Consider the following 25,513-nt stretch of genomic DNA (forward strand, 5'->3'; position numbering starts at 1 on the left):
GGAGATCGTCTGGTCGACTTGCCTGAAGACCACAGCCAACCCCAACGGCGCGAACCGCGGTCATGAGACTATAGAGCAGCACCATCTGGCTTGTCGCCTCACGAGATACTCGAAATGTCTTCTCCGTCTTCGGACTTGAAGGGCTCGTGCCCGTCCCCATTCTTGCAAGAGAGCGCTTTTCCAATTACTGGCGGATGTACGTACCCGACCGCCAGAACTCGCCATCATTGAGACCAGTTCTGACCGTCTCTCCAGTCGTTCCGGGTCGCTTCTGTATGCCTATAGCCGAACTACAGAACTTGACCTGCTGTCTGCCCTGTCCGTTGACTGACTGGACGTACTCTGATGGTACGCTGTCTCGACAAGGACACGTCTGAATGTGCCAGCTGACCCTTCCGCAGGATTCGAGAGCCAGACTGAGATTGCCAACTGGGTCAATGTGGCAGCTTTCATTCTCTCGATTTATCTCATCCTGTCATTCATTGTACTCCCGGTGAAATACACACATCGACACTACTTAAGTGTCTGCCTCACCCTGGGTGTGGTTTTCCTCGAGGTTCGTCAATTGCTGAAACTGCTGGGGAATGTGGTACTGACAGTTCTCTGGCTAGCTTGCCTTCATCATCCCTCTGGCAGCAAAGCCTGATCAGTGTTACAATGAAATCACACCAAACGACATGCACTCCAGCGGTGTCTGCGCGATCAGCGGTGCCTTCCTATTGTTCGGAGGATGGGCAATTATAATCTGGGTGTTCTGCCGCTCGCTCGCCCTTCATCTACAGATCTGCTGGGAAGTGGTGCCAGGAGACAAGTTCTTCTACGCTTCATTGGCTTTCGGCTGGCTCATTCCGATTGTTGGCCTAGCGTTGACCTTGAGCTTGACCGGCGTCTCCTTTCGGTTTGGAAATGTCTGTCACATCAACCATAAGGATGCTCTACAGGATTTCTGGGGCCCACTTCTGGCCTTTGCCGCCTTGGGGTTGGTCCTCCAATTTATCACGATAGGGTACTGCGTTCACGTCTACATGAAGAGCTTTCTTGACGACAAACCAACTACCAATGCCAGTTCTCAAGCTCCGACATACTCAAACAGTGTGAGAACATTGTCGGCAAGACAAACTTACCGACGGGTCAAGAAACTTGTCGTGCTCCAATGGCGGGGTGCAAGCATTGTACTTGTCATTATCGCGGAAGTCGTCTTCTTTTCCGTCGTGTTCGTGTCAATGGACAATAGCACTCAAGTCAACGAACAGCTCCTGCAAAAGGCCACTCCTTGGATTTCTTGCTTGGTTCTAGCTCAAGGAGACAAGAACCAATGCTTGCCTTACGCGAGAGGACTGGTCAAGTCTGAGGGCGTTGTTTTGGCGGTGCTTATTATCCTCGGAGTAAGGAATCCCCCAGCTCATCAATGGACAGTCTCTAACCAAGCCTCAGCTCAGCGGTTTCTGGTGCCTTATGTTCTTAGGCCGATGGCACATGACCCAGGGCTGGATGGAGTTCTTCCGCCTAAGGTTCCACCGACAGCATGAATTTGTCTCGGCTGATGCTAGACGCCTATCGACCGACCCTCGTACGTACGAAATGCTAAGCGGGACGGGGCCACCACTGAACATTCAATCCCCAGATCGGGTCTTGACCAGTCCGAATCCGCGCTCAGACTTCTCCCCCGAACCGGATTCGAAACGAGACCACTTTATTCCCGCTCGTGCCTACGTCAACCCGGATTCGAGCTACTCCTACCCGAGGCCGCCCAGTCACCTCCAAGATTGGGATCCAAAATCAACTCATGCAAAACCGGGGGAGGCTGGCAAAGGCTACGACGTCAAAATCTACAAAGGCTGAGGACACGTCTATTGAGTGATCGGACGGTTGTCTTTCCCTATTGTTTGTACGGGGTCTTGCTGCGTGTTTGAGCATATGGCGCCGAGGATTTCTTAGGGGCCTTGACATTTGGTCTTGGGTCCTGTCACCTCTCGGGTTGACGACCCCTGGTTTGCTTGAGATTATGGCTGGCAGCCTAGGACTGGAGGCCTCGTTGTTTTCTGCACTGTACATTGGGTCTTGGATGGACGGGACACAAAATAGGGGGATCATGTTTTATGTGGCATGGCATCGTACACTGTGGCGGGAGCTAAGCGTCGGGGCTGGACAGGAGCACGGCGAAATGTTAGAACCAAACAACGTGATGGATTTACAAGATGTTGTCCTTGCAGAGGGAACATCCTTTCGTGTCGGAAGAAGCAGGTAAGACACAGAACACTTGTTACGTTCGTCGGAGCCTCAACAACACGAATTGAAGAAGAAAATCAGGGGAAAGACAGCCTTGCTGTCGCAGGGAGAGGACTGGTTCCTGGACTGCCTTGCTTTGCTCTGCCTTTCAATATTGGGATAGAAGTGTGACAAGACGGAGACGGGTGGGTGGGCAAGACTACGTGTATGATCGTGGAAGGATTGATCTCTACAAGATGAGATCTCCCGACCAGGCTGGAGATGTAACTAGTACGTTGACGTGATGAAGAGTACGGTATATTGGATCGCATGCAACACTGCTGTACGTACAGAGGGGGTGATTTGACTCGAAGATGAGAGCCCCCTAGCTGTACAGTGAGTTGACAAGGTCCAAAGTATCCCCTTTACCTTGTGTGGTGCAAGCATGTCTAGACTCTATGGGCCGAGTTGACCCTGGTATGATTTCTATGTTTCTCCTTCGCCTATCTCCAGCTACAGGGCACAGTGTACCTACCGTCCGAACCTTTACACATGCATGACTCCTTATTGTACCCGTACGGTGTAGAAACAACCCCTTGTTACTTAACTACCTAGTCATTCAACTATCCTAATTACATGGTATTCCATGATATTTAGCAAATGCGAGGCCAATGCCAGGATCTACCTACCAGGTAGTATTCAGTTACCGTAAATCCTATCCATCTATTAATCACCAAACCAATTACCCATTTCTCAATTCCAAACTTCACCTAGTGGTCGGTCGGGGTCGGTTATATTCCATTTTGACTTTTGACTTTCGCTTTTCCGTTTCGTCCAGTCTTCGTTTCTAGCCGAAGGACCAGGACCAGGACCAGGGCAAGAGGCAAGAGGTATTGTTCCTGTGTTCTGGAGTCTACGAGCCAGACGGATACGGCCGGGTCTGTTTCGTTTCAACCTAAGGACGTGTAATTAGGGTGTAGGGAGGTTGGTATGTAGCATGTACTATGTAGTATGTAGTACGTACCAGCCGGTTAGTGTAGATCGAGTCAAGGTTGCATACCTAGGTTATAGGTTGGAGGTTGGCGTTGGTATGGTAGCATACTGTAGTAACTAAACGTAGTAACGTAACTAACCCCTGGCTCTGTCCTCGGTACCTACCTACCTCGTGATGTTAACGTAACGTAGCAACAACCACCCCAGTATGTAGTAGTAGTATGTAGTGAAGGTTCAAGGGGGGAACCACCCAGTATGTAGTATGTAGTATGTACTGAAGGTTCAAGGGGAACGAGTTGCTGCAAGATCCTCACCGAACTGATGGAACGCCATCTCATCCTTTCTGTCCGAGTCGAATCTTCTCTCTTACTTGACTCCCGGGGTTGTTTGTGGGAAGCACCTCTGCAGTCGAGATTCTAGTCTACTCCTAATCTATTATCCTGGCCTCGAGAAAGGAAGGAACCAGAGCAGAGCACGGCCCTCCACGAAGGGAAAGGGGATGGGATGGGATAGGATGGGATCAATGATGATCCATCCCAGCACGCGACGAACATGTCGATCCTTGAACCTTGATCCTTGATCCTTGGACCTTGATCCTTAATCCTTGATCCTTGAGCCTGGGTGGCCAGGGGGGCGATTCCAAACGACAAAGAGGCAAAGCCTTAGCCTCCCTCCTTTGCCGTAATAGTAATACGTACCTCTGAATCTTTGAGTCTTTCCCCCGTGTCCTGTCATGTTATATGATGTTGCATACATACATACCTGATTATCACCACCACCTTCACCTTCCTTGCCAGCGTACATGTCCATCTCCTGTTCAGGGCGTGAAGATGACTTATGTAACTTGGGTCTGAATTGGAATGAAATCCAGGAAACTACTACGTAGGAACCATGCATGGGTGCCCCTAGATGATGTTGCCGATGCCACATGGCCAGAACCCAGGACCCAAGACCCAAGACCCAACGTAACGGTCTTCGCGAGACGGTGTGGCCATGGCCGTGGGTGCGATCTCCGGCTTGGATCGAGACATTAGAGACGTACAGTATCTCCATTCAGTTCTGGCCGTTATGTACGGAGGACGGATACAGATACCAGTACGAGTACCAGTAACAGTAACAGTGCCGCCCGTCCTTTTTCGAACCCGGTACTGAGTACATACATTAGAGTCGTCGTGAAGTCATGTTTTGCCGTCAGCAGGGACAAGCACTCGAGGAAACGAATGAATGGATGAATTGCCAGTAATTCTGTACAGTCAGTGTACACCATAGCCCGACTACTGTATAGTAACCGTGTCATGATATTCGGGCCACCACATACACAACCAACAGACCGTTAACGTGCCATTCATTGAATCCCCTACCATGCTCAACCGACCAGGGAAGTTGGGCCCATCAGGCTTAGGACTTCACGAGACGATGACGACTTTAACCCTTTCGACTTTCTAGGGCTGTCGATTTGGCCTTTGACACACGGAATGAATGGGATGTCCTGGTCCCTGTTCTGTTAATCTGGAAGGAAAGTCTCGCTTCGCTTCACCTCACCTCACCTAACTGTACGGATAGTGTTAGGCCCTGACATGAATCATGATTAGTATCCAACATCCTCCGTAGATCAGTCTGGCCTCGGCCAAGGTGGTCTTCATGTGTGTTGAGACCACACATCGGCAGGGATGTTCTCGTCTTCCTCTCCGTTCTCGTCTATTATTCCCCCAAGAGAAGGGAACCCCGAGATTCGCTCGCCACCACAGGTGAAGTCGATGATGCGCCGAGGCTGCCGTCTAGACTGAATCGGGAAAGATTCCCTAGCGTTGTGTTGAGGTGCTCGAGGCTCGTCTCTCGTCTGCGTAGCCGAAAAGCTTCTTCATCGTCAGACATGTGTGCACTGTGCACTGTACGTACAGTGGACTCCGTACACGCTATGCATGCATCTTCCCAGGTACGGATGCCGTGTCTCATACCCAGCCGGGTGGCTTTTCGAGAAGGATTCTAGTGGTGGATTCGGGGCTCCTGGTGGGTTTCAGAAGATGCAGGACCTGAAACCTAGACGATTCCACAAAAAGAAACTCGAGTCATGCAGCCCATTCCCATTCCCATTCTTTGCAAGCCTAAGAGTTTGATATCAAATGCCGAGAAACGCTGAGATGAGAGAGATTACTTTCGGAACCCCGGAGGAAATCTGCCCCCGGTGTCGTGACGTTCTTCGCTTGTTAGGGATCCATCCGGATACCCATCAGACTTTCGCGGTGGCCCGGCTTGATATCACCTACTTGGTACTTACACATACTATTCTCCTATAATAGTACAGTGTACGCAAAGTACGTAAAACAATGCGGACTAGGCATAGACAGGGTGACAGTCAGGCTGGGCTAATGATCAATGGGGTCAGATGTGTGCACGAGGCGTCATATGAGACTTCGGCGTAGCCCTGAAATTTCAGAGTCACGACACACGGCGAGTGCGGATCGCCACGGTTGGAGGAACGCCGCGGTTGTTGAGAGGGCGAAGGAAGGACCGGCAGCAGCACAAACCGACTGACTGCCTGCTTCGCTTCGTTAAGAAACCACAGTTTGATCTGTAAACGGTGTCAGTTTCTTCAAGCGTAGCGCGTGGCCGAATGCTGCAGGGCTGACAAGTCCCAAGCCATCTTTGCAAGGGCCCCTGCCGTGAGAGATAGAACGCGCATTATCACGTCGGTCAGACCATGAGGGTTTTCCTTCTGGCCCTACCTGCAGCTCGAGAGTGTCCAGCAAACCTGCGCTTGCAGCCACTGATACATCATCTCAATGCGATCACGTGTCATACTCCCTTTCACGAAGGGCGTAGAAGCACGGGTTGGTCATAGCTTGGGCTGTTCAAACATGATCCAACGACATTGGGGATTGTCACCTCCCGTCCATGCACCCTCCTCCACATTTGAGAAGGAACGTGTTTGGTAATTGGGAGGTGTTTGAGGTTCATATAGGCACGATAGAATATTCCTTCAGACATCGCGCATTGAAGCAAGAAGGCGCGATGCTGTACACACAAATGCCATTGAGGGAAAAACAGTGCAAGGGGGCTCCAGTCCTGGGATTGAGTCTTAGGAGGGAACGAAACTCGGACGAACGAAAGGGGAGCTGGCATTGCGGTGCGTGGGACGCTTCATCATTGCTCTTTGGATTGTCCTGACTTATGCAAGTTCATTGTCGTCTCGGAAGCCACGCACATGCGCAGGTTAGGCGGCCGCCGACCTTTTCCATCCATCGCGATTGATTCTCTTCTCGTCGTTCCGGAAATTCGACCACCAATTCAATCTGGGATCATGATGTCGGTCAATTGCCTTTGCGTTTGCCTATCCCTCCATCAAACTTCGGACACATTATTCATGTTGTCGAGTCTATGCGGCTTCTCTCTTTCCCTCCTTGACCTCCTTCAGCGCCTTCATGGTTCCGTGCAGTGCGTGTCTGTGGTTTCTTCGGAACTTAGGATCGGTGCCCGCCAGAGAAGGATATCGGTGGGTCTTCGGCTTCTTGATGCTGTAATGGGCAGTCTGTCAGTTCCATTCGTTTTCCAACTCGACCGCATGCCATTAGAGAGGCGCATGGGGTGGGAGATCGTACCCGTTCCTGTGAGCCTTCTTGGATTGATTGTGCTGGGACGAGTTCTTGGATTCTATTTGTGGTCAGAATGGGAGCCTCGCGTCCACGGTGGCTAGAACTCACTGGCCATCTTGACGGAATCTGTGGTCTACAGAACGCGCAGCTGATCGTTGTCGGACGGAATCTGTGATTCTGGTCGGGTCAAGAAGTTCTGAATTTGGGCACGCCGGTTGTGGGTTGGTGCGTGAGGCAAGTCTACCGAGGCTTGGCATCCGCACGGCTTGGCAACTTCGAGTCACGGTCACTGCCTCAGCCTTATTACCTCAGGCTTGAACCTGAAGCCGGTGGATTAGTTCGCACAGCACATCCGACAAGATGATGCTACTGCATCCAGTGTTGAATTAGATCCTCCAAATGAGCTCGATTTCAATTGATAAGGTTTTCTGTCTAGGTCTGAGATCAACTCCCAGCATTGCGAGGCTGTAATGCGTCCTGGTATCATATGCAAATCATCCATTTAACGTCACGCCCGTCCAAAGGACTTATGATTTTCGCTTTTCGCTTTTCAGATCTGACCGCCCTGAGCGACGAATTTTGGGAAAAATGTCTTGAACCCTTTCAGTTCCATGGTCGCCAGCTTCTGCAAATATTCGTTGATCAGAGTGTCATTCATACCCATCGTCCTCAGCTCTTTTTCTTGCAGCCAGGTCAGGTATTGTTGCCCAGTCTTGAGGTAGATGGTCTTTTGCAGCCCTGCTGCCTCAGCGAGGGCTTGCCGAGTCTGTGCATCTTTGGTGTTGAAGGAAGGATTGGTCGGCAATGCCCAACATAGAGGCGAAAACCGGGTAATCATGAACTGATCGAATCCGGGAAGAGCGGGTTGCGGTGCTGGTGTGTCGCCGTTGGCTTGACCATTGGCAGAAACCACATCTGGTCCACCCCAGACATTGCACATCCGTGAAAGAACTATGAAAGCCATCTTTGCGGTGGGAAAGTCTTCCACATCTCTGGCGAGATGCTCGACCGAGTTAATCACGGATTCAAAGATCGGTTGATTGGTCGCGCTGACCAAGACAGCGCCCAGGTCATTTCCAAGTATGACCAGCAAGAAGTTGAGGTACTCTCGTTTCAACTCGGCCAGTTCAATCTCGTCGTCAGTGCCGGATGTTGCTGCTGCTATACCAGCAAAGACGCGTTGAAGTAGTCCAGAAAACAGTTGGTCCAGGAAGTTATAGATATCCTTTTTGAACCCGAAAATAATCTGGTCCAAAAGTCGAAGAAACAGTGCCATTTCGTCCCTAGAAGAAGACTCGGTCAAGAGTCCTTCCACCCATTGAGGTAGCTGCTGCATCATCTGAGTGCCGACCATTCCTATCAGCCGAGAGAAGGCAAATCTCGCGGCCGTTCTAATCTGGAAGGACGACTTGAGAGCGGTCAGAGAAACGAGTGTGACTTCCGCCACTTGCGCAAATGCCTGTTTTGCCTGTGGTGTCGGCTCAGGCCCGCTGGCTTGTGAACTGGTTCCAGGAGAGAACTCGGAAAAGCCCTTAGCCAGAGTGCCCAAAGCCATGATGTCGTGATGGACTTGGAGGTTGGCAAGCTCGTTCCCGGTCCTCGCAGCTTCTAGATTGCGCTCGATGTCGGAGAAGATTGGTTGCATAATCGCCTGTACATACTGAACCTGTTTCTCGGCCGGGACGGAAGTTGAGCCACAAACACAACCCACAGCTTCGAACAAGTAGAGTTGACTAGTGAAGGTCGAATCGGTAGTAGAATCACCATCGGAGGACATGTCGTCGCCCTCTGTTTCATTCGGCAACTCAGCGCGGACGACGAGCAGGTCCTGGAGGCTCTGGACGACGACTCCAGCAGCTTCCCCAATCTGCATCCGGAGATATCGGATAAGGCGCTGAATCAAATACCACGATCGCGCCTTGACCTTCAAACTTGGATGGTGTGTCAGTTGCAGGAAGTTCTGCAGCACCGGCTGGATATAATCGGTGTGCTTTTCAAAGAAGGTGCTGTATCTGACACAGGTTTCCATATACTGTAGCTGTATCGCGGGATGGTTGAATGAGCCGGTATCTGTGCTGTGTCAGACAATGTTGCATGGGACCAGAGGTTCATGACTTACTAGACTGCACCATTTCGAGCATCATGCGAATCAGTTTTTCAGCAGCAGGAGAGTTGGGTTTGTTCTTCTGGTACAGACCACCTCCTTTGACAGCTAGGTCGCCCATTAAGTAGACCTCATGCAGTGCGAGGTCCAGGTCCCGCCAATTTAGCTGGGACCCCTCCAACCTCAGTCTCTGGAACGTGTCGTGCACGAGGGTCGAGATCGCTTCAATGTAGAGTTGCTCGTCCGCGGCCGCGATGGCACCTTGCAAAGAGGCCAATCGTTTTCTCAAGTCCTGGAATTCGGCCTCGTCGGTTTGTTCGTCCTCTTGGCCCCAATCAGCGGTGTCGTCGTAGCGCATTTTTGCGAAGATGGCTTTCAGAATTGGTAAGAGCATTGCTGCTCTTTGAGCTGAAGCCGCCTCGCCCTGGCTGGTGCGCCGGAGGAATGCAAGAACGTCGTTCATGGCGTTGAGCACGGTGGAACAAACCTCGTCGAAGATGTCCGAAAAGAACCTTAGAAGGTGTGGGAGGAATGCCACCAGGAGCTGCTCAGCGTTCGCCCAGGATGGAGAGGTTTGGTTCTCGGTTTCCAGGATCTTGACTATGTCAACCACCGTAGTGTTGACCAGTTTCGCGACGGTCTCGGCCAGGTCGACATCGTAGTTTGATGCTCTGCTATCGCTTAACGGCGGACAGGAGACTAGCCTTGAGACGACTGTTTCAAGGTTGAAAAAGGTGATGACGTTAATCTTGTCAGCAGGGGGCATCTTCTTCGCGATCGTTTCGGTGAACACGTCGATGGCAGCATCTCGGGCCTGCTCTTCGCCTTGCCGTGGGTTGATCTTCTGAGCTCGTTCCAGCTGTTGGAATAGCAGCTCAAGCATCTGTTGATTGACGACGAAGGAGATATCGACCCAGCTGACCCATTTGCCCACAGCTTTTAGGCACAATTCTGCTACAACATCATTGGAAGTCCCCCATTGTGTCAAGATCTCCTCCCATGAACGTGCAATTTTCTGTACATCTCGCTGGCGGATCAGATCCTTCAACGTATTGGCCCGGTCCTGCTCAGCACGAGACCTGGAAAGTAGTTGGTCCCCAATTTCGTCATGGACAGAGTTCAGCACCGTGAGATAGAAGATGACCCCGGGATAGTTGTTTCTGGAGCCTGACTGGCTTGTAGTCAGAGCCAACAGATCATCAAAACAGGTCTCCCAACCAGCGCCATAAAAGGCAGAGAAGAGAAATGTGATGGTCTGCGCAAACTTGTTCACAATTGTTCCAGGATCAGGAGTAGAATCTTGCCCAGTGCCAGTGTAGAACTTCTGCAGATATGTCATGAGCTCCTCCTTGATGACCTTTAGGCCTTCGGGGTTGACCAAGCCTGCTTGGACGGCATTGTTGACGATTTCGAGGCAGAAGACTCTGATAACCACCGGCTGTCGAGGATACTGAAACGAGATGGCCAGACATGGCTGCCATGCTGAAGGCTCTTGCCTCAACTGGTTTACATAGTCGAAGGCCTGTCGTTTGAGAGCAGGGTCGGAGGAGGGTTCGTAAGCGATTTGTATCGCAGAGATGATCTGGAGAGACATATTAGGGAGAACGAAGATCGCGACAGAAGGGATTACTCACCTGGTCTTCCATCAGGTAACGCCAGTGTTCCTCACCCACCTTATGACTTCCGGAACACTGGTAGAATGAAATAGTCACCGCATTTGGGCGTGACGAGAGTGGAAGCACGTGCTTCCGAAGTTAGTCCATGGCCGCAATGGGCACCTTGACTCTGTGAATTGGTAGAGGAACGCCGAATTTGATGTACAGAAATATGCTAGTTCACACTTCTCAGAGAGTCGTCAGAATACCGGATCTGTGGTGACCCGCCATATGCAGTGCAGTTCGAAACGCAGCGTCTGAGAGCAGCCGGCCTTGGCATCAGGTACGGTGGACCGCAGTCCGTATGACGCAGTTTCTCACTCCTTTGTTTTATTGCGTGAGGCTCTACAAATAAAACCAACAGCCATCCATAGCAGCAAGAGAATACCTTTGGACTTGTGCTGCTGCTGCTGCAAGGACCTTTGGCAGCAGACAACGGGCCTCGCAGGTGAATAGCCAGCCTTGAGATCAATCCAGCCGTCCTTGGCTCAGACGTCAAAAATAATCCACCTCATCACCCTACTTCTGGGGCATTTTGATCTTCGCAGTTTGGGCGATTTGCGATGCTTCTCGGCGTCGCAAATCCACTAACCCGCACTTGCAGGCGGTGTTTCGTCGACTATGGTGAGTTGGTAGCAAGTGATGAACCTTTTTGAGACAAATCTTTTAGAATCTATCGAGAACCGATGAATCACTCTCGTTATCAAACTCTTCCAGACAGAAGTGCACTGTTAGCAAACTACAGTCTTTCTAAAGCTTATACTGATGGTCGCGGCTGATCTACTGGATCCACAGAAGCGACCATTATCAAGGTTCCTTTGACGGCCATGAACTTTCATTGTTTGGTATGGTTTGTGATAGCCTCCACTCCCAGTTAACTATTCTGCTTGTCTGCTTCGTTACTTACAGCGCAGTCCATATTCTCACCGACCTCGCCAGTTGTTGTCTTCCTGCTGTCGTCCCTCAGCACTGTGTGCATGACACGCTTTTGCCCAAATGCCTAGGTACCTTTCTTGGCCCTCTCCCGTCTCAACTTCGCCTGAGTCACTTGCTCTTTGTACAGGGCAACCCTCCCCTTCTTTTCCTCTTCCATCATGGCCATTATCCTCGTTGGGGTCGGGGTCGGTGTCAGAGCGAAATCCCTGTCTGGGCTGATGCGACAGCTCTGTGGTGTTTTCTCGTCCTCGGTAGAGCATTCAGCAATGGTTGAAAGTTTGGCTGGTGCACCGGCCCGGGGGTATTTGGCGGTCGACGGTGGAGTGAGCGGAAATATGATCGGCTGTTGTCGGATTGAGTTCTCGGGCTTGGGAGTTAGGCTGGGGGTCACAGGACTGATCATGCCGTTGGACTGGAGCATTGCGGGACTGGCATGAAGTGAGAGCTGACAATGTGAGGGAGGCATGGATCCAAAGACTGGCACTCGGTAATTAGGGGTAGTTGATGCTCCTGTATCCGTATCCGGCTCAGCTTGGATCTCAGTCGCTGTTGGCTTCCACGGATGACTCGGCACAGCCACTGGCATTATTGCCTTCCCTTCGTGTTCTGGCGGAAGGACACGCAGCTGCTCTGCGCTACTTTGTGTCTGAGGACATTGATATTGGGCGCCGCCTCTGGTAAGTTGTGCCTGACCGATAGCACCATATGGATTGCCGATCCTCAACCCAGGAGGGCGACGGGTACGTGGTCCATATATCGGTTGCGAGCTTGATACAAGTTCCAGAACGGATTTGAACTCAAAATCTTCGCCATGGTTATCTTTGGGCATCGTGAAAATCTGAGCTGGGACAATCGATAACAGAGTCATCGTTCTCACCCTGTTGAGGATGTATGGTTGAGGTGGACAGATTGTCAACTTTCTGGATCTGCCTGGTGGATTTGTAGGCGATAGAAGAGTGATATGGAAAGGCAAGGGTGTTCTTGTGTCGGGGAAAATCATAGATGACGGTCTCTGATACAGAGGACAAGTTTGACCATGAATGTGGTTTGTTGACAAGGAAGCACTTCTTCTGGCTACTGGGCAGTGAAGTAGGGGCTGTCACGGCGTCGGGAGGCTTTGTTTTTTGTTTGCACGTCACTGCAATATTCCATGCGGTTATGTAAAGATCTACTCTCTACGTAGAGCAGCAATTCGGACAATGAGCTTGACCTGGCCAGTACCGCCTGTGATATTCCGCATATCAGGCAGGGAACAGCGTCGAGTCGCTAGAGCAGCAAAGTGCATCAATAGTACACATGGGATACATATTGGATCAAAGTAGGACCGAGACTTCGGCAGCTTCCTCTAGAGTCCAATGGGTCACTAACCTGCTGCGGTTGTAGAAAGTAATGAATGATACTGTGCCGTTTCCTCCTGGTACATCCACCAATCCAGATTCAGTCGGTCAAAAGCCGTCTGTCTGTATAGGAGTCGACTGCCATTCCAATTGACATTGCCATCATTATCAATCTCACACGACACTCCTTTAAGGCATAGTGATCTGATTCACTAGCAGCAGATTCTTATGAAGCTCACCCTTTGTTCCATCTTTCATTGTTTCTGTTCCAACGAATGCTTGTGACCTCACTCAGCCTTGTCACGTGACGGAAATGGGGGTGCCCTCAGTCAACCTCGAGTGATTCGCTGGTGATTTTGCTACATAAACATCAGGATTTGGATGGAATGCCTTGTTCACCAGCATGAATGTAGCTTTGTGGATTATAGGCAAGTCTACTCGTCAGTGACTCCGAGGTAGTCGAGTCAAGTGCCATTGGAATCACGGTGGAGAAACAACCTGGCTGTCACGAGTGACAAGGGACCAGAATGTCCAAACGCGGAGCATAGGAACAAGTCGAACGCATGAGAGCATTGACGCTGACTAGATGGTTTTCAAAGCTTCTGATTCTTTTTTGTTCCGCTTCTATCCTTGTCAGCTTGTCCTCTGTCAACTGCTGGCCCGCCACAAGCGACATACTATGCAAACAAGTACTTTGCAGCGTGACTGATATGGTCATCGCTGAAAGATGCCATGGTATAGTAGCTATGGTCATATTCCGGCTGGAATCTGACGTTGACCCCCTTCTCTTGGCCAATGTCCTTTGCAGCTGCGATGAAATTTTCAGGGAGAAGTTGCCCTTGCTTGTAGAAGTTGTCACCGGTACCCTGGTCGGATATCAGTATTTATCAATTCTAGATCCGGAAGCTTGACTTACGACATCGATAAGGATGTCGAGATCCCCACCCTTCCACTGTTTCAGTAGCTCTGTTGAATCATGTTGGGCACCGGTCTTCTGCCAGTCGTCGCCAAAGTATCCCTTGAAAGCCTTTTCTCCCCAGGGGCATTTCAGGGGATTAGCAATAGGAGCAAACGCGCTGACACTCTTGTATTTGCCAGGATTCTTTAGGTATAATGAGAGCGCGCCGTGTCCGCCCATACTGTGACCACTGATGCTGACTCTGCTCGAATCGATCTGGTCAAAGGCAGCGAAGACGGTCTTGGGAAGTTCTTCGGTAATGTAGGAGTACATTTTGTAGTTGTTGGACCATGGAGACGCCGTGGCATCGACGTAGAAGCCGGCACCGGTGCCAAAATCCCAGGATTCGTCTTCACCCTGTATTCCCACACCTCCTGCATTGTGTCAGACCTCAGTGCAAGGGGCGGGATAAGTCTGGCCACCTACGCGGACTGGTATCGGGATACAAGATTGCAATCCCTTTGGCGCTGGCTCCATGTTGGAAGAACCCTTTTTCCGAGCAATTGTCGGCAGTACAGGTGAGGCCGGACAGCCAGATCAGCAAGGGCACTTTATGAAGGGCGTTGATTGTGGCTTGCGGAGGGAGGTAGAGATTGAATTTCATCTCGCACCCGGTGGTGGAGGCATTGTGAGAAAGCTTCAACAGCTTGCCTCCGAAGGAAGCTATGGTTGCTATGGTTGTTACCGACATATTGTTATCGAGTGAACCAAACCGTTGCCTTGAGAGCAAGAGTATGAGGAAATCAGGCGATCACGGGTTAGTAGTGAGAGATTGTCGACACTGTTTGGGGACGCGGAAATGACGTGGAAATAGGTAAGAGGGGAAGAGAGGCCACCCCGCACAGCGAGCCTCCTGAGCCCTGTATTGTCAATCACCGCCAACTAAGGAGCCCAGGAGGGCCAGGGAGGAGGCGGAAGATGCACCCAGAAGAGCTCATAAAATCCACAGGCGGCGGGAACCCAGGAGGGTATCAACCCCACCGGCAATACCTTTACACAGGATCGCACGCGCCGATATCTTTCCCGTTTAAGATGGAGCGAATGCAAGCCGTATGTACGGATATTTCGCAAAGGAGCAGTTTTCGGCCGGAGCTACGGCAGAGAAAACGACAAGCCCCCCTGCCATTGCCCCATCTTCTAACCATATATATGAGGATCGGAGGCTCAGTCAAATAGAGAACAACCGACTCCAGCACACGCTGTCTCGACATACCGAGTATACTAGTATAGTGCCTGTGATGGGTTGCTGGTCCTTAGTACGGATAAGCCCGCGGCTCCGGGGCAACGATTATCCGGGTGTGACGACTCGAAAATTTCGGCTTCTGCATTGCTGTTGGATTGAAACGCCCGATTTGGACAATCAACATTCAAGGTATATCACGTGATCCTAAGCTTAAGTAATCGGCGAATGGCAAGTCCCAAAAGGCGGCTTAACTCCGGACCTGTTCATGCATGTCCAAACAGTTTGTACTCTCATAGTGGCCACTGCTGCTACTTCAATATACACCTCTCGACAGTAAAGCAACCGCTGACAGTCCGGGGTGGTCAGTCTAGTGGAGAGCCAGTGTCGATAGCTCTATGGTTCAACTTGATTGTTCTCACCTCAACTAATTAGCATCACAACAATGGCTTCTGTCGCCACGGACACCACCACGGCAGCAGGCGACACGAAACCTATTTATCCTACCTACACCTTCAGCTTTACGCCTTTCCTCCGTACAAATGGCCTCGCTACCCTTGCCTCTACAGTACCCGTGTGTCCTGACTATGCCTCAAACGGTCACTGTCCACGTGGGCGTCGGTGTCCCGATCGCCATCCTACACCCGGCGAGCCTCCCCAGCACCACTATGGTCGGAACAACGACAACTACGTCTGCAAACACTGGCTCAAAGGTCTTTGCAAGAAAGGTGACACGTGCGACTACCTCCACGAGTATAATTTGCGGAAGATGAGCGAGTGCCAATTCTTCAACCAGAACGGTTATTGCCAAAACGGCGACGAGTGCCTCTACGTCCATGTCAAGGAAGATTCGAAGCTGCCTCTTTGCGAAGACTACAATCGAGGATTCTGCGAAAAGGGGCCCAGATGTGGAAAGAGGCACGTCAGGAGAAGGCTGTGCGAATTCTATCTGGCCGGCTTCTGTCCGGATGGTAAAGAGTGCAAACATGGTGTTCATCTTAAAAGCGGTGGTGCCGCAGGGGAGAAAGGAGGCGAACCCCAAAGACGGGAGAGAATGGTAGAACCGGAAAAGAAGGAGGATGAGTCACGCAAAGAATTTGGTTGGAAAGGTGGTCGGGCTGCGAAAGGCGGACGATGGAGGAATAAGCGAGAGAGGAGATGAAGAGCAATCGCTCAACCTGCGCCACTCCCCGCGAGATTCACGAATACTGATATCATCACGTCAAGGGTCCTCCGATCAAAGGAATTCCGCAATGGCTTCGGGCCGTCTGCCACTTGGCTTCCAAGTCTATCTACTGGCCAGCAGGCCATTCGTTCAAGGCTCTGCGGATATTGGCTTGGTGCATGTCTCGCGTCATCATGAGGTTTGTGCCCCTCGAGAGACGAGGTGGATCTACCAGCCATCTGGGGCGAGCCGAATCTTCACGTAACCAGAGAGGACGGGCAATGGCTGCTCGACAGTAGCGCCACAAACAAAATACACCGCCTTCCCACATGAAACGGCCCCTCCAGAAGTGAGGACGTGTGTGAAAACTGCCGAGGACTGCAGTCCACCGAAAGAAGAAATCAGAACGTGCTGGGCGCCTCTTTACAGAATGGGCAGGGTCTGCGCTGTTTTAGCGGCATTTTCCTAGTTTCGACGTCGGATTCTCGACTAGATGTACCCGATGAAGAACTTGCAGTACATTACATCGCTCTGGGAAACCACAGACTCGGATATCACGCTACATTTCAGGCCGGCTTGCGGACGCAACACAGAGCCCGCGGTCGAACGAGATTAAAGGAGCAGCATATGGTTTCAAGCCTACGCATTGGTGTCTCTGCCCGGTCGAAATACTCAGTTGAATACGATCATTCAATCCAAACCCCACCCATGTCCAAACGAGATCTTTCCGCAGTCCCATGCTCTCGTGCAGCATGAAAAGCAGAAGGGAGAGCACAGCACGGCGGAATAGACTGGCTGATGGATCGCCAGCGTGAGAGAAGAACAGAGGAACGAGAATAGGAGAGAGGTGTGTCACGGATGGCCATCACCCTGAAGGGGAGAGGAACAAAGATATTTCTAACAATACGAGACTTTTGCCCGTCTGCAATAACCCTTACAACTTGAACGTTGCGCCTGTAGCCGTGCCCATTGATGCATTATGCGAATTTTTCCCTTCCACGACTCTGTCGCTAACATGCTCCTTGCTGTACAATGCTCGCCCAACGAATAAAATGCACACAGTCTCCTTACTTTTTGCCCTTCTCCGGGTCGGCGGCGCTGCGCCTTGCCTTCCTCTCCGCTTGCTCGACTTGCCTGACCCGCTCCTGCTCCGCGATGCCCGTCTTGGCCGTCTCATGGGTGCGGCTGAGTTCCTTCTTGGAGATGAAGAGACTGATCAAGATGCCGAAAGCAGCAAAGGCGGTGTAAAAGATCCACATGGTGCGCATGCTCGAAGTGTAGGCGACGTTGACGGCGTGTTTCTGAGCCCCGTGCAACCGTCGCACGAATCCAGTGGTCGCCGCGAAACTGGAGCTCGTCAATATCCGGGCATCTTCGGGCGAGAGGACAGTGCGGAGATAGCCTTCTTTCTTGGAGAGCTCGTTGTTGAAGACGACGCCGCCAAGGACAACCGAAACTGCGGTCGACAGGTTGCGTACAAAGCCGAACAGGGCGGTCGCCACGGCAATGTCGTGGCCTTTGACGTGACTCTGCAGGGCGATGAGAGGACTTTGGAAATTGGGGCCGACGCCGATGCCCATGACGATTTGATAGATGATGATTTTGGCCCAGTTGGCCCATGGGTCCAGGTCGATAAACAGGCCGTATCCCAACGTCATCATGGCGAGTCCAAACCAAATCGGCTCTCGATATCGGCCGGTCTTTTTGATGAAGATGCCGGTTGTTGCCGAGGCGAAGGACAAGCTCAAGACGAAGGGGAACAGGTAGACACCACTAAGTATGGGTGTTGCGCTGAGGACGGTCTGGAAGTAGACGGGAAGGTAGTAGGACGCGGAAATGAAGACAAACCCATGGATGAAGCATACACCCAAAGAGGCGAGGTTCGAAGAATCCCTGAAGAGCCGCAGGGGGATGATGGGATACTTGGCCAGCTTCCACTCATTCAAAAAGAAGACGACTATGGTGACAATGCCAAAGATGATGAGACAGAGGGTGTAGGCACTGTCCCACGGGTGAGTCGCTCCGCCAGATTCCATGCCCATCAGGAACATGACCACTCCTCCCACAATGGTGATGACGCCAACCCAGTCGATGGCCTTGATGCCGGCCCAGAACGGTGTCTTGGGAGTTTCGAGCTTGAGGAAGAAGGTGAGAAGAATGAGCGAAAGGCCATCCAAAGGCAGATTGATGTAGAAGCACCAACGCCAGGAGACGCCCTGAGTAAAGGCACCGCCAATGACTGGTCCGACGCCAGAGGCAACAGCCCAAACCATACCCATGAAGCCGTAATATTTTGGGCGGTCTCTCATGCTGAACAGGTCGGCGATACAGATGTTAACCAGAGTGACAAGTCCACCACCCCCGATGCCCTGAATGACTCGTCCTCCAATCAGCAATCCGATAGAATTGCTGAGAGCGGCAATCAAGCTCCCAGCCATAAATACCACGTTGGCGAGAATGAGCATCGGTTTTCGGCCCCAGATGTCGGAAACCTTGCCCCAGAGCGGGACACTTGCAGCATTTGCCAGAAGATATGAGCTTCCCACCCACGTAAACCCAGCCGCACTGGCTTCAAAGTGGCCCGCAATTGTGGGCAAGGCCGTGGTAATGATGGTAACGTCCAAAGCTGCTAGAAACAGAGCCATGCTCAGGGAAAACAGGATGACGAGCATCCTCCCCTTGGAGAACTTGTCGGCTCGTGACTCCGTCTTAGCCAGGTCGGCGTCGCCCTTGGTTTCGATCGGGAACCCTCCTGTCGGCGATGTGGGTGGGAGTTCTGCATGATCGTTGAATTTGTCAGAAGTGTCGCTACTCTCTGTCGGATATGAGGGAGTATCCTTGGCCACGGATGAGGTCGTTAGATGGCCTTGGCCTTCTCTCGACGGGATGCTTTCGTTTGGGTTTATGCCTTCAGTAGCCTGGACCAGTGTCTGCTCGGTTTGGTCCGACATGTTTGCGAGCTTCGCGAAGTTGCGAAGTTGCGAAGCGGACGGTGGGCCTCGTTGAAGAGTATATCGCAAGGTCCGGCGACGGAGCGATAATGATGTGCTCAAGTCAACGTCAACTAACGAATGAAGAGAACGAAGAGCGCGGAGATATATGGGTAATGAATACAGTGGCGTCGGTGGATACGCAAAACATCGCTAATATTTATAGTGAAGGAATGTGGTGCCTCGAGTTGATGGAGGAGGATGGAGGAAGAGGGAGAAAATAGTCCAGGCGTGGCCCGGATGGTGGAACCACTTGCCGACCCGAGTTGACGAGATTCCAGCCTGCCAGTCGATGGAGCAAGACGAGTCGATGACAGCAGGGAACGGCGGAGGGAGTCATCGAGCGACATCTACCCATCATACTCGTACCTAGGTCCTAGGTCACAAACTCCCATGCCGTCCGGGGCCCTTGAAGGGGAGGGAGGAGCACAGAGTATCCGTACAGAGACGGGGTAGGGATACCTGGTCAAGGTGGTCAAAGTGGTCAAAGGTCTGGTGATCGTACGCAAGCCCCGTGTTCGTACACGCTGAAGGTTCTATGTGCAAATAGGATGAAAAATTGCGCGCTTGAGCGGATACAGAATACTCCATCCCTCCATACTCCGTACTATAATTGTCCAATGTCAGGCCGTCTTCCACGTGACTCGGACGGCCGAAGCAGCAGCCGAGCCGGGTCACGTGGAAGGCCAACTATGTGCTTACTAAGGTAGGTATCACCAGTACCACCTAGGGTACCTCAGGTACATAAGGTACCTATTAATATGTGACTTCTGTATCCGTATACGGACAACTCACAACTAATAACCACAGCCTACCTGTCCGAGTCCGTGATGTGGATGAACCGTGTAGCCGAGTTTGTAGGGAACAGGAATGGCGAGCACCGTCACAAACCATACAACAAGTGGACGTCACACAAGCTCCCAGTCTCCCAATAACATTGTGCCATTCAACTATGTAACGACTTCATACATTGTCGCGAACGACGACACTGCAAGAGCTGAATTCCAAATTCCGTAAACACTACCGGTGCAAACTGCCCTCGCCCGCCCTCAAGGGCTGACTCTCAATTTGGGAAGGGCTGAACGGCGGTTGCAAACCTCCCAGAAGACTCCCCTGCCACCCGCGCTGCTCGACCCCAAGACCTGGCATCTCGCAACTGATCACAGCACAACATCCTCCCAGACCCTTTCAATCCAATAGCTGCCTGCACTTGAGGCAACTCATCTTCATGCGCCATACATTGGGCTCGGACTGCCACGCTAGCTTGCTGCTTGCCGTGGGAACCAGTTGTGTCACATAAGCCTGGTGAATGTCCTCCCCAACCTTCACGATTTTGCCCTTCAATTTGCCAGCCCATGGGTTCTTCTTGCCCTTGAGCTTCTTGGTGCCTTTAGCAGCAGGTGTGACTTCTGAGTCGGCCTCGTCCTTGGCCTCTGCTCTTCCGAGTCCTAGGTTGACAATATGGCCCAGCGTCTCACCCACTTTCTGAGTGAATCTTTTGTCTTGCATTTTCTCGGGGACCTCGTGCGTCAGGCGCCCTTGTTTGAATTGCTTCCAGGCCCGTCGCTCCAGGTCCTTAACCAAGCATGCCTCATGGTTCCACATTCCACAGCCAACAGTATGGCACTGGTACATTTCCACTTGCGGGGTGTCATACCCTCCACATATGCAGTATGTCCGCAGTTTGCTCAAAGCATTGTGACCCCTTATCTTAACGTCCAAGGTTTGCCGCCAGTATCGTTCCAAAAGAAAATTCTGGTTGGAATCGTCGTTCTCGTCCCAGTGGCTCACTTCGGCATGGGATGCAATCGAGTGTGTTTCGACAACGTCGACACAATTGCTCAAGATCAACTCCTGTCGGCCATGATAAGGCTGTCTGCCCATGGGCAACTCCTCTGGCCAGTAGAACCAGAACACCCTGGCATAGACCTTTGCGTGGTTCTCGGCTCGGATCTCGGCTATCAAACCAACCCAGAAGTTGGCTTTGTCATACTCTAATCTCTCTTCTTCAGAAGCGTCGACTGGAGGCGGCGGTGGAACAGGGTTGTGCCGATTGATATACACAATCTGGCCCACAGTATAGATCACGACCGTAGGGTTTTTGACTGCATAGGAGGAGCACGCGGTTAGCCTCGACATAGCATAACGGTCTTGGTTGCTGTCCATCAACTCACATTTGGCATTCCTGAAAACGCCTAGGCTCTTCCACTTTGAGCCTGGCCTTATAGCATAGTCTACCTCGAGTTGAGGGGCGAGTGACGGTGCGTCCGTTCCCTCAAACACATCGTCCGCAGCGGCCTGCTTCCCACGTCTTGGGCGTGGCGGGCACTGTACATCGAATTCATCGTCGACGTCGGCCTCAATTGTTTCTGAGCCGTCTGCACCGTCGGCGCCACTGGCAGCCCTAGTGCCTGCTCCACTGCTCTCGCTGCTCTGGTCGAGGTCAGTGTCGGTGTCGGAGCCAGTGTCTGCCGACCTGCTTGTTGAGGCGTCATCTTCCATCTCACTTGCGGTGCGCTTGCGCCCGGCCATCTCACTTGCGATGCGCCTGCGTCCGGCCTTCTGAGAAAGTCCACTGGGTACTTCGGTATCGCTGTCACCTGGGGTCAAGGGCATGTTCGACGAGTATGGCTCTGTTGGTCTCGTTGTAGTTGCCGATGATGCCATCGAGTCCGTCGACGTCGACGCGGGGCAAGGTACGGGGGGAAGAGACAGCGGCTGATGACTGTAACGGCGCGCAACTGAGGAGTGGTGGTGAGAGAGAGAAGTGGGAAAGGCCCGCTCACGACGCGATCAGTGCTTTGCCGCAAAGACGCTGGACTTGGTCGTGGAAGGAGATCGAGCGGAGGAAGTCGCGGTCAGAGAATAAGCAGTGCGGTTCGCAAGATGGTGTGGGCGGTAGTGCTAGGGCTGAGGCAAGCGCTGGGCCGACGAGTGTGTTGGCAACTGGAAAGACAGACCGATCACGGGAAGAATGATGACCATGGGGTATCCCTAAAGATGCTCAGCGGAGGTCTTGTCGAGACGGCTGGTTGGACGCGGTCAGCGGTTGGCGGCTGGCAGTTCAAGCTGTCACAGAGTGTGGCTGTAGCCAGCTGCCGTTCCTTCAATCACAAGCTTCTACCAGCCCCAACGTGTGACACCCTCAATTTAGTCTCAGACAAGAGGGAGAAAAACTGTATACAATGTACGGAGTAGTTGGCATTCGATCATACCCCAAGTCATTGCTCCTATTACAATAATAATTAGTATTGTTTACCATAAAAAAGAGTGGCCTGTCCTCTAGTCCATCGGAAAGGGCCGGGGTCCACGCTTGGTTCGCGTCCTGCGTTGTGGCCGATCGCAATTGTCTGAACACCAACACTCCGTACCCATCTCTGAATTGATTACGCGCTCGCTATTGCAATGCAGCAATGCAGCAGTGCTCTGGGGCTCATGTTCTTCGCTTGCAATGCCTTTGTGCAATCGTATTCCACCATCAACATTACGATCACAAGGCCATAACGATGTCCGGTCCGCACTCCTCATCAGGTGATGACCCAACAGGAAGGCGATTGACGAAAGTAGCCGTGGAAGCACATATGATCTCTGTATTACTGTATAGCTGATCGATGAAGATTGCGATCTTAATCGGAAAAGGTGGCTAGTCCACCTAGAAAGGTGCAAAAAGGTGCAAAAAGGTGCAGAAGCTCGACAAAACAACTCTTGCAGGGTATCATCTATAACGCTCGCTCGCTGAGTAGCTGCCGCCATTACTCATGACTTTCTTTTGATGAAGAAATGCTTGAGCTTGTCCGCCAGCCCTTCATGTTTCTTGTCGTGCACATGGGCTTCGTTTCCAGCGCCACCTCGTCCAACATGGTGAGACTCTTCCTTGGCGACCCGCGTGGCAGTCTCGGGGATGATCTCCGAGTCATGAGGTGCAGTCGTGGGTTCTCCAGCGGTATCAATGTTCCCAGCGCCCCCTCGGCCTGCAGAGTAAGGCCCGTCGCCTTGATTGCCCACCAGTCCTTCACGCACAATCGCTCCGTCGACATAAGGAGTATCGTCCGGCGCAATGTTGGCGGCACCTGGGCAAATCAGTTGAGGAAGGATAGGATTCGATCGCTCTAGACATACCGCCGCGACCGTGAGAAACCTTGCTCATGTTTCAAGTCTGTGATCCTGTTCAAGTCAGTATGATCGACTGCAACATGCAAGGCACGGGGCTATGCTTGTCTTTCTATGTTTGCATGCATTGTACAGAGCTTCTAGAAGGGACAACCACCAGGGAGTATACCCAGGGAGAGCGAAGCGGGAAGAAAGGAGTGCCTTACCTGCTTTCCGATTGCAGATGGTAGCGTAGCGCGGTACTTGCTGTTCACCGTCTTCGTTCAGGCTGAGGTGGCTAGTTTGAGGAGCAGGTATGCTAAGTCTTGGTGAAGGATTGATGTTTGAAGAGAGGAGAAAGGCTCAGATGAAGAGGCGTATATCGGGCGCCATGATATGGCGCAGGCAGATGAGTGCACTGGGCCTGGCGGGACCAGTGCTCGCTAGTAGTATCTCAAGTGGCCCTGACAAAAGCAAATGCGTAAAGGCTATTATCAGCGACTAGTGGCATAGCCCAGCCCCGTCATTTGCCCAGCGCCACGTTGATACGCTGTCTTACACCTTTACGTGCGCCAAGCCTCGTCTAGAGCGGAATGCCCAGCCTTGCTATCATGCCCACTGCGGTGGCAATCTACCGATCCGCTGGCATCTTCCATCCCCCATCTCCACAACGACTTCGTGGGGAAGATTCGGTTGATATCAACGAGCCAGTTTCATTTAATTTTTTTTGAAAGAAAAAAAAAAGAGAAAGTACCGTCTGAATTGCAAGTTACCTGCTATGTTTCCAGCGACTTTCCCGTCAATGTACAAAATTCACCTACCGTCCTGGGCCCCAACCCGGTTCCTTGCATTCTGTATGCCTGTCAGGGAGACTACACGACATACCCTTCTATGTTTTGATCGTTGTCTTCTCCTTGTCACCTCCACCAGTAGTCGGCAATCCCATAAAGATCTTGAAGGAGTCGTAGATCATCCATTGCAGTCCAGTCAATGTTCCGATCATGACCTGCGGCATCGTGTGGTTAGCTCCCCTTGCTCGAGCGATGTTAGATAGTTGCCGGACTCACAATTCTCACGGGGAGACCGTTCCAGAGACCCGCGAAGCCAATCTTGGAGTAAATACGGCTCAATGCACCGCCGACGCTTTCACCAGGAGCGCGATCGGCATTCAATTTGCTAACCATGACGTCTGCGGGATGCGAGACAATCGCACAGAGAATACCAGCAAGATAGCCACCAACAAAGGCAACACCAGTCTGGGCTCCCTTGTTATAATCCGACTTCTGTCCGGGGAGATAGTTGTAGATGGCTGCGACAATGTTCTCAAAAGAGGCAAATTTCATCATGGTATAGGGAATCTGTCTGGCCCACAGAGGATAGAGACCCTTGTACAATCTAGACAATGTCAGCATACCACCATCGCAGTCCGACCCCATTGACCAAAGCTTACCCGGCAACGCCTTCCTTGGCGGTGATGGAAGAAATGCCTTGGACGGTTCCCGTGAATGTCGGGGGGATCGTGGTCTGCATTCGAACCTTGACGGCTTCGAATGGGCAAAGGCCAACATCGGCAATGAATTCGGCCGAGGCCGACGCAGACAAATAGAGCAAAGTTTTGTATTTGTCGGCTTTCTCTTCACCAGCCAGCTGGGTGTAGAGGTGCTTGAAGTATTCATAGAAGCCGTACTTGCCCGCGCCTTGGACCGAATAGCCGACGAACGTGGGGCCCCAGCCAGTGAAAATTCCACGGACGCCTTCTGCCCTGCCAATCAACCTCCAGGCTTCGAAATTCCCCTTGTAGAGGTTGGGATCGACTTGACGACGGCATTTGACCAGATCGAGAGGTGTGACAGCCGTATGGGTGGTGCCCTGCAACATCGTCAGCATGAACGGGGGCGGCGACGAGTTAAGCATTTCGACATACACAAGCTAGGATGCCTCCCACGGTACAAGCGGCATAGTATTTGGCTGAATAAAGCTCGATGCCTCCAACCTTAGCTTGAGCCTTTTGACTCGCCTTCTCGTACTCGGCCTGGGCGGCTGCGCTTATTTCAACGGCCTTGCCTTTCGCTGTGTCTGAGGCACTCCATGTCGAGAAGATAGGCCGCTTCTGGGGGTGCTCGGCTGGTTTGGGAGCAGGCTTGTAGTATGGAGACGTAGGCAGCAAGGCCTGATAGATGGTAGTTGAGCTGGGAAAGAGTCCAACCATGGTGCTGCAGATAGGCCATCAGCTTATCTCCGGAGGAACCGCAGAGGACTCGCAAACGACGGGTCGAAACTCACTTCGAGTCAGGAAGGGCGACTA

General features: G+C 52.0%; 10 protein-coding genes across 10 annotated transcripts; 2 read left to right on the plus strand and 8 right to left on the minus strand.

Moving 5' to 3' along the window:
• Window positions 1-114: 114 nt before the first annotated feature.
• A1O3_04005 (uncharacterized protein) lies at window positions 115-1,842 on the plus strand (the record flags this gene model as incomplete). Its single annotated transcript, XM_007734137.1, has 5 exons — window positions 115-196; window positions 256-348; window positions 402-556; window positions 612-1,385; window positions 1,435-1,842. 5 exons carry the CDS (start codon window positions 115-117, stop codon window positions 1,840-1,842), a joined length of 1,512 nt encoding a protein of 503 aa, XP_007732327.1.
• A 4,735-nt stretch (window positions 1,843-6,577) lies between these two features.
• Window positions 6,578-6,909, minus strand: A1O3_04006 (large subunit ribosomal protein L29e; the record flags this gene model as incomplete). The annotated part of the gene is made up of 3 exons (XM_007734138.1): window positions 6,578-6,716; window positions 6,801-6,852; window positions 6,903-6,909. The coding sequence occupies 3 exons, from the start codon at window positions 6,907-6,909 to the stop codon at window positions 6,578-6,580; spliced, it is 198 nt and encodes a 65-aa protein (XP_007732328.1).
• A 435-nt stretch (window positions 6,910-7,344) lies between these two features.
• A1O3_04007 (uncharacterized protein) lies at window positions 7,345-10,492 on the minus strand (the record flags this gene model as incomplete). The annotated part of the gene is made up of 2 exons (XM_007734139.1): window positions 7,345-8,864; window positions 8,914-10,492. 2 exons carry the CDS (start codon window positions 10,490-10,492, stop codon window positions 7,345-7,347), a joined length of 3,099 nt encoding a protein of 1,032 aa, XP_007732329.1.
• Window positions 10,493-11,553: 1,061 nt separating this feature from the next.
• A1O3_04008 (uncharacterized protein) lies at window positions 11,554-11,910 on the minus strand (the record flags this gene model as incomplete). The annotated part of the gene is made up of 1 exon (XM_007734140.1): window positions 11,554-11,910. One exon carries the CDS (start codon window positions 11,908-11,910, stop codon window positions 11,554-11,556), a length of 357 nt encoding a protein of 118 aa, XP_007732330.1.
• A 1,593-nt stretch (window positions 11,911-13,503) lies between these two features.
• Window positions 13,504-14,475, minus strand: A1O3_04009 (S-formylglutathione hydrolase; the record flags this gene model as incomplete). The annotated part of the gene is made up of 3 exons (XM_007734141.1): window positions 13,504-13,692; window positions 13,743-14,158; window positions 14,211-14,475. The coding sequence occupies 3 exons, from the start codon at window positions 14,473-14,475 to the stop codon at window positions 13,504-13,506; spliced, it is 870 nt and encodes a 289-aa protein (XP_007732331.1).
• Window positions 14,476-15,409: 934 nt separating this feature from the next.
• On the plus strand, window positions 15,410-16,126 carry A1O3_04010 (uncharacterized protein; the record flags this gene model as incomplete). Its single annotated transcript, XM_007734142.1, has 1 exon — window positions 15,410-16,126. One exon carries the CDS (start codon window positions 15,410-15,412, stop codon window positions 16,124-16,126), a length of 717 nt encoding a protein of 238 aa, XP_007732332.1.
• A 1,070-nt stretch (window positions 16,127-17,196) lies between these two features.
• Window positions 17,197-19,080, minus strand: A1O3_04011 (uncharacterized protein; the record flags this gene model as incomplete). The annotated part of the gene is made up of 1 exon (XM_007734143.1): window positions 17,197-19,080. One exon carries the CDS (start codon window positions 19,078-19,080, stop codon window positions 17,197-17,199), a length of 1,884 nt encoding a protein of 627 aa, XP_007732333.1.
• A 1,227-nt stretch (window positions 19,081-20,307) lies between these two features.
• On the minus strand, window positions 20,308-21,735 carry A1O3_04012 (uncharacterized protein; the record flags this gene model as incomplete). The annotated part of the gene is made up of 2 exons (XM_007734144.1): window positions 20,308-21,224; window positions 21,294-21,735. 2 exons carry the CDS (start codon window positions 21,733-21,735, stop codon window positions 20,308-20,310), a joined length of 1,359 nt encoding a protein of 452 aa, XP_007732334.1.
• Window positions 21,736-22,875: 1,140 nt separating this feature from the next.
• Window positions 22,876-23,266, minus strand: A1O3_04013 (uncharacterized protein; the record flags this gene model as incomplete). Its single annotated transcript, XM_007734145.1, has 2 exons — window positions 22,876-23,189; window positions 23,239-23,266. The coding sequence occupies 2 exons, from the start codon at window positions 23,264-23,266 to the stop codon at window positions 22,876-22,878; spliced, it is 342 nt and encodes a 113-aa protein (XP_007732335.1).
• An 831-nt stretch (window positions 23,267-24,097) lies between these two features.
• On the minus strand, window positions 24,098-25,417 carry A1O3_04014 (uncharacterized protein; the record flags this gene model as incomplete). Its single annotated transcript, XM_007734146.1, has 4 exons — window positions 24,098-24,214; window positions 24,276-24,603; window positions 24,659-25,077; window positions 25,133-25,417. The coding sequence occupies 4 exons, from the start codon at window positions 25,415-25,417 to the stop codon at window positions 24,098-24,100; spliced, it is 1,149 nt and encodes a 382-aa protein (XP_007732336.1).
• Between the last annotated feature and the right edge of the window lie 96 nt (window positions 25,418-25,513).

Source organism: Capronia epimyces (genome assembly GCF_000585565.1).
Source record: "Capronia epimyces CBS 606.96 chromosome Unknown aczIQ-supercont1.3, whole genome shotgun sequence".
Classification (NCBI taxonomy): domain Eukaryota; kingdom Fungi; phylum Ascomycota; class Eurotiomycetes; order Chaetothyriales; family Herpotrichiellaceae; genus Capronia; species Capronia epimyces.